At 33.1% G+C, this 16,587-nt stretch overlaps 1 protein-coding gene across 1 annotated transcript in view; it reads left to right on the top strand.

The window, feature by feature from the left end:
* The window catches only part of Mdga2 (MAM domain containing glycosylphosphatidylinositol anchor 2), a 954,594-nt gene extending 939,858 nt beyond the window's left edge, over positions 1-14,736 (top strand). The window contains exons 16-17 of the mRNA XM_004649150.3: positions 9,413-9,518; positions 11,116-14,736. Coding sequence (XP_004649207.2) covers positions 9,413-9,518; positions 11,116-11,204 — 195 coding nt within the window. The 3' untranslated portion in view covers positions 11,205-14,736. The remainder of the gene's footprint in view (positions 1-9,412; positions 9,519-11,115) is intronic.
* Positions 14,737-16,587: the final 1,851 nt, after the last annotated feature.

Genomic DNA, 16,587 nt, shown 5'->3' with positions numbered 1-16,587 from the left:
AATGGATATAATGTCTACTTTCCCAAAGCAAGAAAATTGAATGAATCATCGTATTGACTGAAAGTGTTTCTTCATTCAGAATTAATAGAATTACCTGAAGGAAATATTACATTATAATATGTTTTATTTAGATCATTATGTTTGTATTATTTTTCACATTAGGAGAACTATAGGTTTTGATTAGTGCATAATGTTTTTGAAGGCTATCTAGTTCATTGCCCAAGATACAGAATGAAGACTGAAGAAGATAATGTTCACCTAACTATGAGTAATGAGAAAGGTTTCATCCAGGGAGGGGGCAAGAGGCAGAGAGCCAGCTTCAAGGTTGATGTTGCTTTGCAGCATCTTAGTCTACTCCACACAACTGTTGACTAAAAGAAAGAACTGTAAGAATGAGAATCTCTTGGTAAGAGGAGGAAGAGGGTCTATTTAAATCTAAGCCTAAAGATTTTACAGTATGCTTTCTCTAGCTATAGAGATTTACAAAAAATTCACAAAATGTACATATAAAGAACGTACAAAAGAGATGTTGAAGAATTATTAGCTTCATAATACTTTATTCACAAAGGTATAAACATTTGGGACCTTCTCTCTGCTGATTCCACTATAGAAGTCAGCACTGGTTTGTACCAATGGTTGTCTATGTAGGAACCACATGTGGTGCTCTTCATATTTGTCCACAGACTAAGAACACTGTAAGGTCTTCACTTCCATTTGGTATCTTCTTGCCTTCAATTCTCCCTTTCTTTAACATTTCTTGAAGTGTGGTTTGTAGAAGATAAATAATTTTTACCTTATATGCTTTGAAAATAGTCAATTTCACTTTCACTTTGTAAACAATTATTTCCTCTGGGCATAGCAGTGTCTAGTCAGATCAGAATTTTTTATTTATTTATTTATTTTATTAATTAGTTTTTAATCAGTGAATACAGTTAAGTTGGCACCATTGTTAGCCTCTTCCATGTATTACCACCTCCCCCTGACGCCTCCATGTTGAAGTATATGGGCCATGCATTGTGGAGTTAGCCCACAGTTACAGGTAGGAGAAAATGTCTCTACATATCATGACACAATGTATGGTTCTAACATTCTTTCTTCCCCCTCTTCAGAAAAATTTCCCTGAGCCACGTTGGGTTCATTTTGGCTCTGCTTCAGTGATGAGGTGTTGGGAGCCTCTGTGTCTCTGGATATCTGATTTGACAGGAGATGATTGTTTTCTATGTTGATCTCCATCACCTTTGTGCTGATACTAAGTTCACCAAGAAAACAGCACCCTTGCTAGTTTCACCAATTATTCTTAGTTTCAGTTGGGGCCCTTTTGAGGTATGATGGGGCGGTTCTCTCCTTAGGATCTGTGTCTATATGACAAAGAGAAGCAGTTTCTCCAACTGAGAGTAAAATTAACACCAGATAAATGGGATAACATTTATTTTTTTTATAGAGAATTTAATAGGTATAGGCCCTCTTGTAGCCCATGATTGGTAATGCTTGATAATGGAGAATGGGCTCATGTTTGCATATGGTTCTGACTTATTTCCCAGCTCCAGCTATAGGTGCCATTCCACTGAGTTCAGTTAGCCAAATCAAGAGCAGTTGGTTTCCCACCATGGCTGTGCGCCCCTATTGCACTTGTGTAAGCATGACAACAGGTTATTTGCTGTTAAGTAGGTTAGACCATGAGTTGATTGGACAGATATTAGTTATTTTTCCCCAGTCTCTCATGTAGCACCTTCTGGTACTACATGTGCTGACTATCTAGGGACTGACTCTCTTCCAGGTTCCAGCCATGTCACTCCATGTTACATGACAACTGCATGTGGTGTCTTCGGCAATAGTGTCTTACCACTAACCTTTGGTGGGTCATCAAGTACTCTGACAGAAATCTGTCATTATTTTAGGAAACCTTGTATGTTTCTCTGATCAAAAGCTCATTGTGGGTGATAGCCCCATGCTGGTACTGGGAGTTACAGGTCAGTGCCCACAAAGAGAAGAAAAAAAAAAAAGATAAATAATACAAAAGAGTTAGAGAGAAGAGAGAGAGAGGCTGTAGAAGATTAAGGTCAGTCTTCATGATACCCTCTCCATTGCCTTGTGACTCAGGTGTTCCCTCTAAGGGACTGGTGAAGGCTCAACCATTTGGTCTGCCTTTTAGGATATAGAATTTTATGATATCATTGCCATTTGGGTCTAGATTTTTGTCCCCGAACCCTCCCTTTCCTCCCCACCCCCCTATTGTCTCATCCTGAAGATGCTTGCTGAGTATGTTGGCATCTTGGGTAGGTCAGGTTAGGTGCTCTAGAAGAGTGAGACTATGCAGTGATTTTCATTCTGTGATTGGGTAAGTTCACTGAGAATGATCTGTTCCAGGTTCAACCATTTTTCTTCAAATTTCACTATGTCATTATTTCTTATTGCTGTGTAGAATTCCATTCTGTAGATATACCACATCTTAGTTATCCATTCTTCTAGTGATGTATACCTGGGTTGATTCCAGCTCTTATCTATTACGAATTGAGCCCCTATAAACATGGTTGAGCAAATCTTTTGGGACTGAGGCTTAAAGGTCTTAGGGTACATGCCAAGTAAAGTATTATCTGGGTCTGTTTGCAACTCTATATAGTCAGCTTTTTTAGGAGTCTCCATATTGCTTTCCAAAGTGGTTGTGCCATCTAAACTCCCACCAATAGTGGATAAGGGTTCCTATTTCTCCACATCCTCTCCAGCATTTATTTTTATTTGATTTTTTGATGTGTGCTATCCTTGCTTGGGTAAGGTAGAATCTCATAGTTGTTTACATTTGCATTTCCCTGGTTATTAGGGACTATGATCATTTTAAGTGTGTATTTGCCATTTGTATTTCTTCCTCTTTGAACTACCTGTTCAGCTCTTTGCCCCATTTGGTGAGTGAGTGGCTTGACTTTTTATTATTTAGGTTTTTCAGCTCTTTGTAGATTCTAGAGATTGGGCCTCTGTCAGTTGGATATTCAGCTAATATTTTTTCCCATTCTGTGGGTAATCTATTGGCTTTGCTTATTGTATGTTTGTCTGTGAAGTAACTCCAGCTTCATGTGATCCCATTGGTTGAGTGATTGTTTAAGATCCTGTGCTACTGAGGTTTTGTTCAGGAAGTCTTTTTCCATTCCTGTATCATGGAAAGTTCCTCCTATATTTTCTTCCAGTACTAGCTGAGTTTCTGGTCTTATATTGAGGTCTTTGAACCATTTGAACTTGAGTGTTGTGCATGGGAATATGTGTGGATCAAGTTTTAATTTCCTACATATGGTTATCCAGTTTGTCCAGCACCATTTGTTGAAGATGCTGTCTTTTTTCCAGCTTATATTGTTAGGGTCTTTGTAAAATATCAAGTAGCTGTAGTCCCTTGACCCAAAGTCTGGGTCATCAATTCTATTCCATTGGTTTATACTCCTGTTTTTTATGCTAGTACCATGCTGTTTTTATTAATATGGCTTTGTAATATAGCTTTAGATCAGGTATGGGGATGCCTCCAGAGGTATTTCTTTTGCTGAGGATATGCTTGGATTGTGAGGCCTTCTGCCTTTCCATTTGAACTCTGAGATCATTTTTTCTATCTCTGTGAAGAACAATATTGAGATTTAAGAAGTTCTTTCCCTGTCTTCTATGTTGTTTCTAAGCATACATCTGGAGATATGGGTATATTTATTTTCCTAGATATAATGGCAGGAATATTTTCTCTGCTTTCTAATAATATTTTATCTTTATATTTTCATTATCTCTCTATTTTTAGATGCTGGATTAATGCCTTTTTGTAGCCTTCACTTTTTATGTGCTTGGGGTTTATTATACTTTGTGGCTGTGTGGTTTATAGTTTGATAAAATTCAGTGATTGTCTGCTTAGTTTCCTTACTTATGTTTGTTTCTGCCTCCTCCTTTTAAATACTTCAATTACACATTTATTAACCCCTAGCAGTAGGTTGTATAGCTCTCTTGTGATTTGTTCTTCATCTTTAATATTTATAAAATTTATATTTTGATTTTTAATAGCTTTTACTCTATATATTCTGGCTTACTTTTTAGTCAGGGTCTCACATTAATTCACACAGACTGAAACTTACTCCATAGTTCCAGCTGGCCTCAAACTTATGGTGATCCTCCTGCTTCAGACACCCAAGTGGTAGAATTTTATCCATGAATCACTGTGCTGTTTCTTCTCTATAAATTTAACTTGAATCTTTTTATAAAATAATCATATCTCTATTGATAGTTGCAGCACACAAAATTCAGGTTTAATAATGATGTGAACCCATTGTCTGCTAATTTTCACATTTATGTCAGTTCTTGTTGGTATGAGTGGACTGTTGTTTTCTGAATATTCCCTTATTTTCATACATCTTTGCAAATCTGGAAATTTGATTTGATGGCAAGAATTGTGAATTTTAAATTTAATCTAGATATTTGAGGATCTTTTTAATTAGTACAGAGCATTTATGAGAATGTGGTTAGTTGGAAAGTCTATTTTTAAATCTTAATTTTTTATAGGAAATACTTGATCATATTCTCTCCTTTTCCTCTCTTGTCTCTCCTTTTCTGTAATTCTTCTTTTTTTTTTTTTTCATCTTTTATGGTATTCACACTCTTGTTGTCTTTGTTCACTTAGATTCTCAGTTCCATCTCTCTAGGTCACATATCTTATCAGGTATCGCATTGGTTCTGTTTATTTGTGCCACTGCCTACAAAGTTATATAGAGCAACCATGGGTTCATTTCATTTGATTTCCATCTCAAATAGACCACTATTTTTTTTATCATTATTGTTATTATCATTTTGTTACCTGATGTCCAATGACCTAAACACTATTGTTGTGAATTCTTTGTCCAATAATTTTGTTGTTTCAATGGAAGGATAAATCTGATTTTAACTACTTTATTTGGGGTAGAAGCCATCAAAAGATGAACATTCTGGAACAGTAAAATTTTAGCTATTACACTCTCAGTAGGAATCAAGATAAGGAATTTTTTTGTTTAAGTTGTCCTTTATGTTCTTTCATTTCCCAACATATTTGTAGGTCCACTGACTAAGAGGTTTATCTGTTTCATAAAGCATGACTCTACAAGGAAAAAAGTAAATGATTTACCTCATGAAATAGTTTGGGTTTTCAGTTTATTTTGTTGTAGTTTCTTGCAATTTATAATTATTTCAATTTTTTTTCTCTGAACTCCTTTATAAATTATCAAAATTTTGAAAGCCACTTTCTTATTATCAGATTTCTGACATCTGAAGCTATCCTTAATTCAAGTACAAGGCATTATCTTTTCTTTCTTTTAGAGTAGTAAAATGACTTTGAGTCTCTCAGTAATGCTTCTGTAGTTATATTTTATTAGAGGCACTAGCTTTTAAATTAGTTTGATTTATAAACCCTTGGAAAAATAACCACTTGCAAAGTCCTGTGATGGAGTGTCTTCAATTAGTTGGTTAGCTGAAAATAAAATTATTTTGTAGAGCCAATAAGGGTAGATTCTACTGAAATTTATTTGTAGACATTTTTACTGGCATTATTTGGCATTATCAATACCTGAGATGAAAATATTTTTATTGTATTTGAATGGAGTGGAGCAAAGTTTAGAAAAATTGTAAGGTTAATATACTGTTGTCTAATAATATCAATTATATTTCAGACTATATATGTCAAGAAAACTGCCCTTTCCTGTTATGGCCTTACTTCCTTCATAGTATATTCTATATATTTTGATGGAATGATGTATATAAAGAGGCATTATAATACAAGAATTACTGTTCACATTTTATTAGTTTAGTTCAATATATCAGTGAATATCTTTTATTCATTTCATCATTTAAAGATTTAGAAACAGATTTTAAGGTAACTGTATAAATGAGTATTCTCATTGCATCATGTCTTTAAAATCTGACTAGTAATAAAAATAATTAGGAAAATATTTCAGCCACTATGAAACATAAACTTACATAGTTCCATATACAACATGATAATGCAAATTTCAGGCCAATTATCAAGACCTCATGGGGACCCCTGAATTAACCATTTAAAAAACTTTTCCAATTATAAAGTTCACAGTGTTCTCTGTTTCTGTCTTCTTCAGCACTCTAAATCTCATGTCATTTTTCCAGATGAGAAGCTTTGATAACTCAGTATCATTTATCCAGCAAGTAGAACTGGCAGTCTTGTGTCCTTGTTCTTAGGGATAGCTTCTCCAGGGAAAATGTCAAGACTACCCTTGTCTACTGGATGGCATCACTGAAAATCTATTCCATCATAGCTGAAGAAAGTTCAATTATGTGCTGCAATGATAAAAAGTAACATTACTGATACCAACTGCTATAATTAAATTTATGATATTGTTATTAGTGATACACTTAGTCAGTTATCAAAGTTCTTAAATTTTTGTACTTCTTTCATTAATAATAAGAACAATTTGCTGTTGTCAGAAAGAAAATATGCTGTGAACATTTGTAAAAGGCAGTATTAAGGCTGAAGTCATTATCATAAGTACATTGTATTCTCTGATACTACCAATTAATTTTACTCATTAAAGCTACATGTAACACTTCTTCATTTGCTGAGAAATTATATTGGAATACAGATTTAACAGTGTAATGTCTCTGTATCTTTATATTGACATCTATGTATAGTTTAATGAATTGTTATAAGAAACTATCAGTTTTTTAATTGAAACAATATTGTATAAGAATACAGAAGCCTACATAGTTTGCTTAACTTCCATTTGAGCTTAAACACCAAGAGTTAATTTTCTTATGATAAAATATTTATAATAACTTTATTTGCTAAAATCCATGAAGACAATATGAAAACATTTAAATTTAAGACCTGTCACCAGTTAAGGGATATGATTTTAAATAATATCAACATGGGTTTTCTCCCCATTTAGAAAAATAAATTTCCACATTCCCCCCTCTGGTACCCAGATGCCATCAAGTCCATCTTCAAATCACTTAAACCAAAGGCATTTCAAAAACAGAACATGTGATGGAGAGATGGCTTAGTGGTTAAGGCACTTGCATATAAAGACAAAGGACCCAGGATTTATTCTCTAATGCCCACATAAACCCAGATGCACAAAGTGGCCATATGCATCTGGAATTCATTTGCTGTGGCTGGAGGCTCTGATATGCCCATTCTTTGTCTTTCTCTCTCTCATTCTCTCTTTCTCTCAATAAATAAAATATTTTTACAAGTAGAATATTGTTTCAACCTAAGTGAAATAATAGAATGATGTTGAAACTTCATAAAACACTCAGTTTTTTAAACAGGAAAATCTTTCTTCTCAAAATGAATAGATTTCAATTTGAATTTACTGAAACATTCCTGACTTCATATGAGAAAGCTGTCAGCAAAGATGCATTTTTATAAAAGCATAGAATGTTAGCCAGAAAATATTCTGTAATATTAGTATCTGAACTTTTTATTTCTGTATGCTACCTCACAAGGTAAGGGAAATGACTGAATTATCCCTTTAAAACTTAGTCTAGAGGTCATTAATGAAACCCTTGGGATCTATAAAGTTTAATTACAATAAGTCAAAAGAAAAGTAGTTAGAGCACAGAGCATAAACAGCATGATGAGATAAATTCTTCTTGTGAGAATCAACCAATTAAAAAGCAAGTCCTATCTTCTCAGTAGAAAACTGTCATGGAAACTAAAAGAAAGCAGACCATAGAGTTTCTTTCTTTGAAGAAGTTTGCAATATTTCTCTTACCCATTGGATTGCATTCTCATGATCACAGGTTGTGAATAAGTATCAAAAACACAATTATAGGACTGGAGAGATAAATCAGTGATGAATAAAGGTGCATGCTTGCAAACCCTAATTGCTCAGGTTTGAATCTTCAATAGCCACATAAAACCAGATGCATAAACTGTTGCATGCATCTGGAGTTTATTTAGAGGAGCAGAATACACTGGCATGCCCATACTCTTTCTCCCTGACTGTCTCTTTGCCTTTGTTGCAAATAAATAAATAAATATTTTAAATTATATTTCAAAAGAACAATTATATTTGTAATAAGAATTTTGTCAGAACTTTTTATCATCCCAATATATAGCACCTAAATCCTGAGTTATTTCCACATACCATCTAAAAATTCACACTGTAATTATGTATCAAGAAATCAACTTCTTATCCCATTGCAAACTGTACTACCAGTGGTTAAAAATCAATGAGAGTCATTGGCAAATTTATCAATTCTTTTTTTTTTTTTTTTTTTTACTGTCCCACATAATTCAGTGTCATCAAGAACTGGAACATCCATTTAAGGTTTAATCCAGGTATAGAAAGTCCTCTGGACATAAGAGCAATTGTAAACTAAACACTTAAACTGCACACTTTGCCAGCAGGCAGGCAGCACACATATTAAATTACATCAAGCAATCTGCTTCCCAACATGGCCCCTAAGTATAACTACAAAAGTGGATATTCTTCACATCTTTTCTGCTTGGAGACCTTTGTGTTCAGCATAACTTATATCTCATCTTGTGATTTCAATCAAGCTGCTCAGGGAAGCATGAAGAAAATGTTAGAAGTTCAGGGATGATTTTGATTTTTAAATATAATCCTATTATTTTATATTAACTCCTCCATGCAAACAAGATCTTACTAAGTGAATATAATTGTGTGCTTTCAGAAACTTGGTAAATTTATGAAATAATTCACTGTTACAAGAAGCCCATATACTCCCAAGCCTGCTTCTGTAACTTCCTTTCCAATGAGAAGATTTTGATGTCAGCTTTGCATGTGTAAATCTTAAGTGGTTGCAAGGGAGAACATTTTTAACTTTCCCTTATTAGAGACTCTGCCTCCTTGCCTCACTTCCCTAAACAAAACCTACCAGAATACAATCTTATCTTTGCCATAACTACATTGTAAAGCCAGCACCATAGATGGAAACAGCATGTTTTCTCCTTGCATTCTCATTTTACACCACCATCTATTAAAATTTAAATTCTTGGTTATCAAAAGCAAATGAATAATGAGAATTTTCTAATTGTATTTATATTGTTACTATTTCCAGAATTTAGTAATAAAGGCAAATTAAATTTGTTGGGCACCTGTCATACTTCTAGATAAAATTCAAAGCCTTACCATTAGACATTCAGAATATATGGACTCATAAATATGGTCGCTTAAAAATAGAACTAAAGAAATAAATCCAGAGAGGTAAATATTAAGCTGAATGCAGACAACATGAAAAATATCTTCAGCTGTTATTTAAAAACATCAAGGTATTTCAGAAATGGTAGACCAGTGTTCCTAGGTTCAAGAATAATGCTAAAGAAAAGAATTAGTTCATCACTTAAAATATTTCTTAAAAATGATTCAAGAAATCATGGAGGAATCTACTTCTGAAAAATAAAACTCCAATCAAACTTTTATATTTCTAGCTCATTTTTGAAGGTATTCGAGGACCTGGAATAGAAGGTGACATAGCAATTGATGATGTATCAATAGCTGAAGGTGAATGTGCAAAGCAAGACCTCACGACTAAGAGTAAGTGTTCTTTCTCCTGGGAGTCCTTTGTTGTGATGTTTAAGTAAAATAACTATCATTAGCATATTTTCATTATTTTGAAATGTTTTACTATTATCTTCAATTTTTGTTTTACCACCTCAGCTCCGTGTGTGTGTGTGTGTGTGTGTAATAGTAGTAGTATTTGTGATATGGTGTATGCAAATGTATACATATGCATAAGTCCATACCTCTGAAGACCAAAGAGGAATGCTAGAAATCCTTCTCTATTGCTCAGCTGCATATTTCCTTGAGACAGAATCTATCCTTTAAAGTAGAACTGAGCTTTCATGAACCCTAGTGATTCTCCAGTCTCCACACCATGAAAGACTGTAGTTAAAGATGTGCATGCCCCAACTCAGCTGTTAATATTTTCTGTGTTCTGTATGACTGAACTCAGCTAGTCTCACACTCTCTCAGGCCTTCATGATTTCATGGCAATCAACCCTTAAACCATCTCTCCAATCCCTTGGGGTTAATTTTAATAGACTAACCAAATTTGTGTGTGTGTGTGTGTGTGTGTGTGTGTGTGTGTGTGTGTGAAAAAGAGAGAGAAAGTATTGAATTATGTGTGGGAACTGCTTCCTAAAATTCTCTTCTCCATATATGAAATATATATTCAAAATCATTCTCTCTAGAATTTCTTTCAATTACAGGATTTTATTAAGTTTTTAAGAAAAAGCAACTAAGTTAAAGTTACACAAATAACTCATCAATAATTTTGCATATATGTAATCACAAAACTACATGGCATACAAGTTTAGAGCAAATCAAAGTGTCTTTTGCCCTGGTACATCCAGGGAGAAATTACTTTAGTTCAGATATTGCAAGTAAAATTTCCACATCTATCCAGTGATTTCTCTCATGAACTGAATTGACTCCATTCTTTAGCAGTACAAAAAAGACAAAAGCTCAGATTATATATAACAATAAGCCATTTTGCTCATAGTCTCTTGTCGTTATGCTTAGCATTTAAAATACACTTTTGTAAAACCTTCCTGAGTCTAGCTGCATTTACATTAGACAAGCCAGCTGCACTTAGAGACCCAAATAAAGCCAACTTACCCAATACACAGAAAAACATGTGTGTTTGTCAGATACGAGTGGATTTTTTCAAATTCCCATACCATAAAAACCATACCATAAAATAACTTTATATTAATTGAAGTCAATTTCCTCTTTACATTCAAAATTTTCATATGTTTACCACTGAAAATTAAATAAAATTCAACAAATTAAATTAAACTTTCAGAAGGGAGAAACAAGAAAAGAACACAGAAGTGGTGAAACTTGCCACAATGTAAGGACAGTGAGAGCCCGTCATAACTGCAAACTTACATGAGAGAACACCTTCCTCCTCAGTGTCCTCTCTGTGGATCTCTGTATTCTATAGTTGCATTATTCTCACTTTTCCTGGCCTTAGGAAAAAAAGTTGATATATAAATCCAAAGCTCTTTTTTGAAAGTGTTTTCCACACATTGCATTATTTTTATTACTTCACTGAGGCTGTATCATTAGCTATGTGGAATGTCTATCTACTCAATGTTTATTTTTTGGTACTTATTTTCTTTCTCTCTAGATTCCGTTGATGGTGCTGTTGGGATTTTGGTTCATGTATGGCTTTTTCCAGTTATCGTCCTCATCTCTATCTTAAGTCCTCGAAGGTGACCTTCCCCTGGCAGAGGCTATAAACGATTCACCAGGCACTGGCATGAAGAAAGAGTCTTTGTAAATGGACATTGCAAAAACAAACTACCAAAGATTCCTCCACTGACTACTGACTCAAAAATAAAATAATAAAAACAAATTTTTTTTAAGCACTGGGGATTTAAAGACACCATGGAAGTATAACTTATTCCAAACTACACAAAGAAGATAGTCTTAACCTGAGTAGAGAAGACACCTTCAGGTGCTTTTGTGGCTAAAATGATGATAGCGTCAGCTGGTTGAACTCTGGAAAAAGGAAAAGAAAAAAAAAAAGAAAAAGAAAAAAAAAGAGCTATAGAAATCCTTGTCAAAGCACAAAGTCATGGCTGGTTTTGTTTCAAATGAATAGTTTGCTTGTTACCATGGAAACCTAATGGCCTGCCAACAAAAACCTCACTGTAAACAGGGTACATGGAGAGCTGGCATTTATTTTCCTTTCCAGAAGGTTTTATGTAGAGAATTAAATAAATGTAGGCCCTTTTACCTTTGGCTGTTACCCTTCCTTAAAAACAACCCGAACTCAGAATTATTTAAAGCATTCATGTTTTGCCCCAAGGTATCACCATCCCAATTTTACTATTGTTTGTTTTCTTTATTTCTTTACTGCTTTTGTTTTGGGTTCCTCCTCCCATGGCTAAGCTAGATAACCGTATGCTGTCTCTTTTTGCATGCACTTACTATCCAAGACGGTAAACCTGGGCTTACATAATTACACAGGCTTATCGGAGTTTGCTTGCGGCCACTTGAACACCCAAACTATGTCATCTGTTCCAATGAAGAAACCAAACCACCATCTTTTATAAATTGCCATGGAAACCAAGTGCCTTCAATGAAACAAGCCTGAATAATTTTCAACTCAGAAGCCCGCACTGCTAAGAATGGTTTTTGTGTAAAACTATTTTGTAAACAGACTACACAGCCCACATGTGCAAACTTACAGGCCAGACCACAAAGCTGCTTCTGAAGAAGAAAGGACCGAGCTGCTGCGGAAGCCCATGCAGACAAGAGATTTGTTTCACCTCCTAGACAGCCATGGCCTTTCGGCGTATTGTCCATTACAAATTAACTTCCACAGAGACCAGATATGGGAGCAACACTTTTTTCTTCCAGGTTATTAAAAGGGTCAACCAGAGCAAAAGTTGTTACAATAATGCTTAGTGCAGAAGATGGTCAGACACAAAAGTGATTTTCTTAACTCTAACCTCCATTCGAAAGGAAATTGGCCCTAGCTTTAGAGGAAACAAGAAAATGTTTGTCGTGTACACAAACTCCGACACGGGACTGGGCCTGAAACGATCTGGCTTTATTCTAAACACTGAGGGTAATATGCCTCTGCCCTTTAGTCAGACTCTGTGCAAATTGTGAAATATTATTTTATTATTTTATCAACATTAAAAAAAACACTTTTACAAGAAAAACAAAATCCTGTAAAAATGATTTTGAGCTACCTGAAGAGAAATCATAACTTTAACCAGCCAGTTTTCCAATGCATTGTAAATTTCACTTAAACCTCTTGGTTAAGAAAATTTGAAGATCTTCTTCCTTAAATTATTTGAGCTTTCAACTTCATTTAAAAAAAACCTTTGTCTAAAAAAGATTATTACTATTATTACTATTATTTGTTCTTTTCATACCCCAGGATTAAAAATAACTGATAATAAGTAATTGGGATATCAGTATTAAATTATTAATATTTGCAACTATTAATATCAAAAGCACAACAAAATGTAGTGAAAATGACAAAGTTTGATTTTTTAAAACATCTGTAGATATGTTTGTGCAAATTCAGTAACTCAATTTAAAATATAATTTTAAAGCTATGTTCAATAAAGCCTCTTTCCAGGTAAGGTATGACGAGCGGTATATGTGTGTTTGCTGAACAATGTTCACATATCACTAATTTGGGATTAGTTACACAATTTATTGGTTATGTTATCTTGGGATAAATCTTCAGTGCTTCATACCACATAATGTGTGCAGGAAGAAATTTTAATAGGAAAACCCTGATGTACTTGCCTTTATTTGTAATACATGTAAAGTAAATGTTCTGTAGGTAAAATATGAAACAGTACATCTTGAAATTTAATGTATATTTTCATAGCTCAAAAGAGAACATCACAGAATAGTTATCAGAGTTAGTGATAGAATTGAGCTAAACCAAGTTCTTTAAATTAAGCAAAGGCAACAAATGAATATTATAACTTATTTGAATAAATTAATCACAGTGAAAATTTTTCAAAATTTCAAAGTTACCCATTTATTTTATGAAACCAAAGAGATTCAAGTAAGTGATATCTGGGGTATTTAGCATTTGAAAAAGCTCTATTCACCCCAAATTCCATGTTATAGCAACTAATCACATCTCTTCAGTATGCCATATTAATAAATCACCTATTATTTTTGCATTTTTATTGTATAAAAACGTATATTTTGTATATAAAGAGAGGCTGGACTCATGTCTTTCAGTCATCTTTAGGTTGATTTGAGTGAGGCTTTGCAAATACATGAAAAAAATATATAAATTTAAAATATTTGAATAAACATGTCATTCCAAGAAAAATAACCAAATTGCTCTTTTGTCTAAGTTTTCCTGCACAAAGAAAGTACTGTAAATGAAAGGTTTAGTTGTCCTTTTAAGCATTTATTAAAAACTAAAATCTTTACTAAAGTTTTGCACATTAAGAATTTGTACACTTCAGAAGTCCATGAGAACTGGCTGGTACTTCCAAAATAGTTTTGATTACACTTGTAAGGAATTGTATAAGACTGTGAAGATAAAAGGGGCTATCCATACTGCAAAGCAATCAGAATCATTAGGATGTTAATAACATGTATATCTCAAATTCTGAATGATTTAGATAAATTAACAAACTTAGAATCACTGTGTTGTATTTCAGATAACATGCTCAGTTATATTCATTGAAAACACCTGGGTAAAATATTTTTAAAAATTTAAGATTTTGGTAAATGAAATATGAATTTTGTTAATTTGCCTCTTAATAGTCATAATAATAATGAAAATTTAAGCATCTTCCTTCCTTTCCCCAACATAGTTGTGTTTAATATAAGCTAGAGTCATCAACATATCCCCTTTTCCATTTAGATAATGTGCTTAAAGTATAATTGATGGTAACATTTTTTTGTTGATGATAATGGTGATGTCCTTTATGCAGAAAGACATCCAGCAATGCAGGTTAAATAAGAGTATCACCCACTCTTACCAGTTCAAAGATGTTTATTTCTTTTCATTTGAATGTCTCTGCATTTGGGCCTATTTTAAATATATTGGCAGAATTTTTGTGTAGTGATATATAAACTACACCCTAGAACTGATGGAATCTAAATGTAAGAAATTCACTAAAGTTACCAGAAGTGCCAAATATTACTTTTTTCATTTAAACCCAAAAGTGAGATTTAAAAAAAAAATGACTATTGCCCAATCATAACTATAGGATTTATAGTACTCATGGACTATGCAGTGTTGAAAAATAACCGACTTATGTTTCCTTAAAAGATATTAGACTTCTTTTTGATACTTTACATACACATCTAACCTTTTTTTCCCTTTCATTTTTCCTGGCATTAACTTTATAGTTCATCATGATTTATAACATGCAATGTATTTGTGTTTTATAATGTTTTCTGGTATCATGTAGTTCACAGTCCTTAGAAGATCAGGAGTTTCACCTACAATTATATTTTCTTTAAGAGAATTGAAAATGCATGGTATGCCACAATGTCATGCAAACTGACATTGAAATTAATGGCATTTCATCCACATATATCACACAATTGACTTTGGCATGGCAATGAGTTAATTATACCAGAAGTAGAGCCCAACTAGTCTGTTATATCATGTAATAAACAGTAAAAATAATCCCACTCTTTACTTTTATATTTAAAAATATGATGAAATACAAATTACAAATGTACTAATTTTTCACCAAACATGCATTTTTATTTTAAGAAATTTATAATAAAATTCTCTGTCAATAAAATGTGTAATTTGAAGAACAACTAATTCATTTAGTTCTGTACTTAAGACTGTAAAACTGGCTGTGGTACTTTAATAATCTATTTTTGTTTATATGTTTTAATGGGTGATTTAAAGGATGGTGACAGACTAATCTGCTTTCAGTAAGCTGATTTCACAGGATTCTTTGAATATATGTTATTTATCACAGAACTTTTTAGGTTTTTTTTTTTTTTTTTTTTTTTTTTTTAATGTGCCTTTCAAAGATCAGGGCCACTCAAACATTGAAACAGGAAAAAATTGCCTCCCCACCCTTAATACATTCTGGTTGATGACTACTTACTAATTGCCTCATCTGGGTCTCAACAGAGTAGAAGGTACACTCTTCTTGCAACTGGGCAGTTGATGTCAATGAGGAGTTATTACATTTTCTGTGAAAACAATAAAATCATAGGGTTCAATCCCAAGCTATTTCCTTTCCTACAATGTTACCTTTGTGGCTAACCTGTTTAATTAGTTTTCTTAATGCTTATTTTTAAAAAGCAATGTCTGGCATTTTCTACTTTGACTTAGGAGAAAAGCTACTACAAAATAATCTGAATTTTATTCAAATCTAATATAAAGTCTGCCAAGTTTCTATAATGTGTACAAATAAACATGTGTGCTGTTATTACATAAGCAAAAGGAAGACATAAAGGCTTGAAGATTTAATGTGAAGTATGCCATTTCAAGAGCAGTCCTTCATAGGTCATGCCTGCTTGAAAAGAGAAGACAGAGAGAAATACAGCTTCCATACATTTATATAGGGATTACTTTATTAACATATTCATTTAAAGCTGAATTATGAGTAGAGTGATTTTGCTATGATGAACCTACATCAAGTATACTGAAATTAAAGAACTGGAATTCAAACTTTTGGAATAAATCAGAGACTAAACTCTGGACATAAACTGCAATAGTTATCTCAAGGGAAGATTTACATTGATTAAATTTAATTTCAAATGTACTAATTTTCCATAAGTTGAGCTGAAATGTGTTCTTAATTTTCAAATAAAATGATGAGAAGTTCTATGAAGTAGGGATTAGGTTGTTAGTTTTGGTTTGTTTTGTATGGCTCTTAATTGTTGCCCTGGGTTCTAGGATATCTTTTTTTGTTTGTTTATTTCTTGAGTCTCAATGGTATATTTAAATGTATAAGTTTTATCATATATACATTATGTTAAATTTATATGGATTATTAGTTATATTGGAGATCATAAAGTTTAGTTTTAATTTAATTTTCATTTTTATATTTTCGTTATGCTAAATAGTTTCAGATAGCTGTGTGTTATTTTCCCTTGGATTTTTTTTTCAATAAATGAAATTATGTTA

This window comes from Jaculus jaculus, chromosome 7 (assembly GCF_020740685.1).
Source record: "Jaculus jaculus isolate mJacJac1 chromosome 7, mJacJac1.mat.Y.cur, whole genome shotgun sequence".
Classification (NCBI taxonomy): Eukaryota; Metazoa; Chordata; class Mammalia; order Rodentia; family Dipodidae; genus Jaculus; species Jaculus jaculus.
The sequence above is the reverse complement of the archived record's forward strand: the minus strand, read 5'-3'. Positions and strand labels throughout refer to the sequence as shown.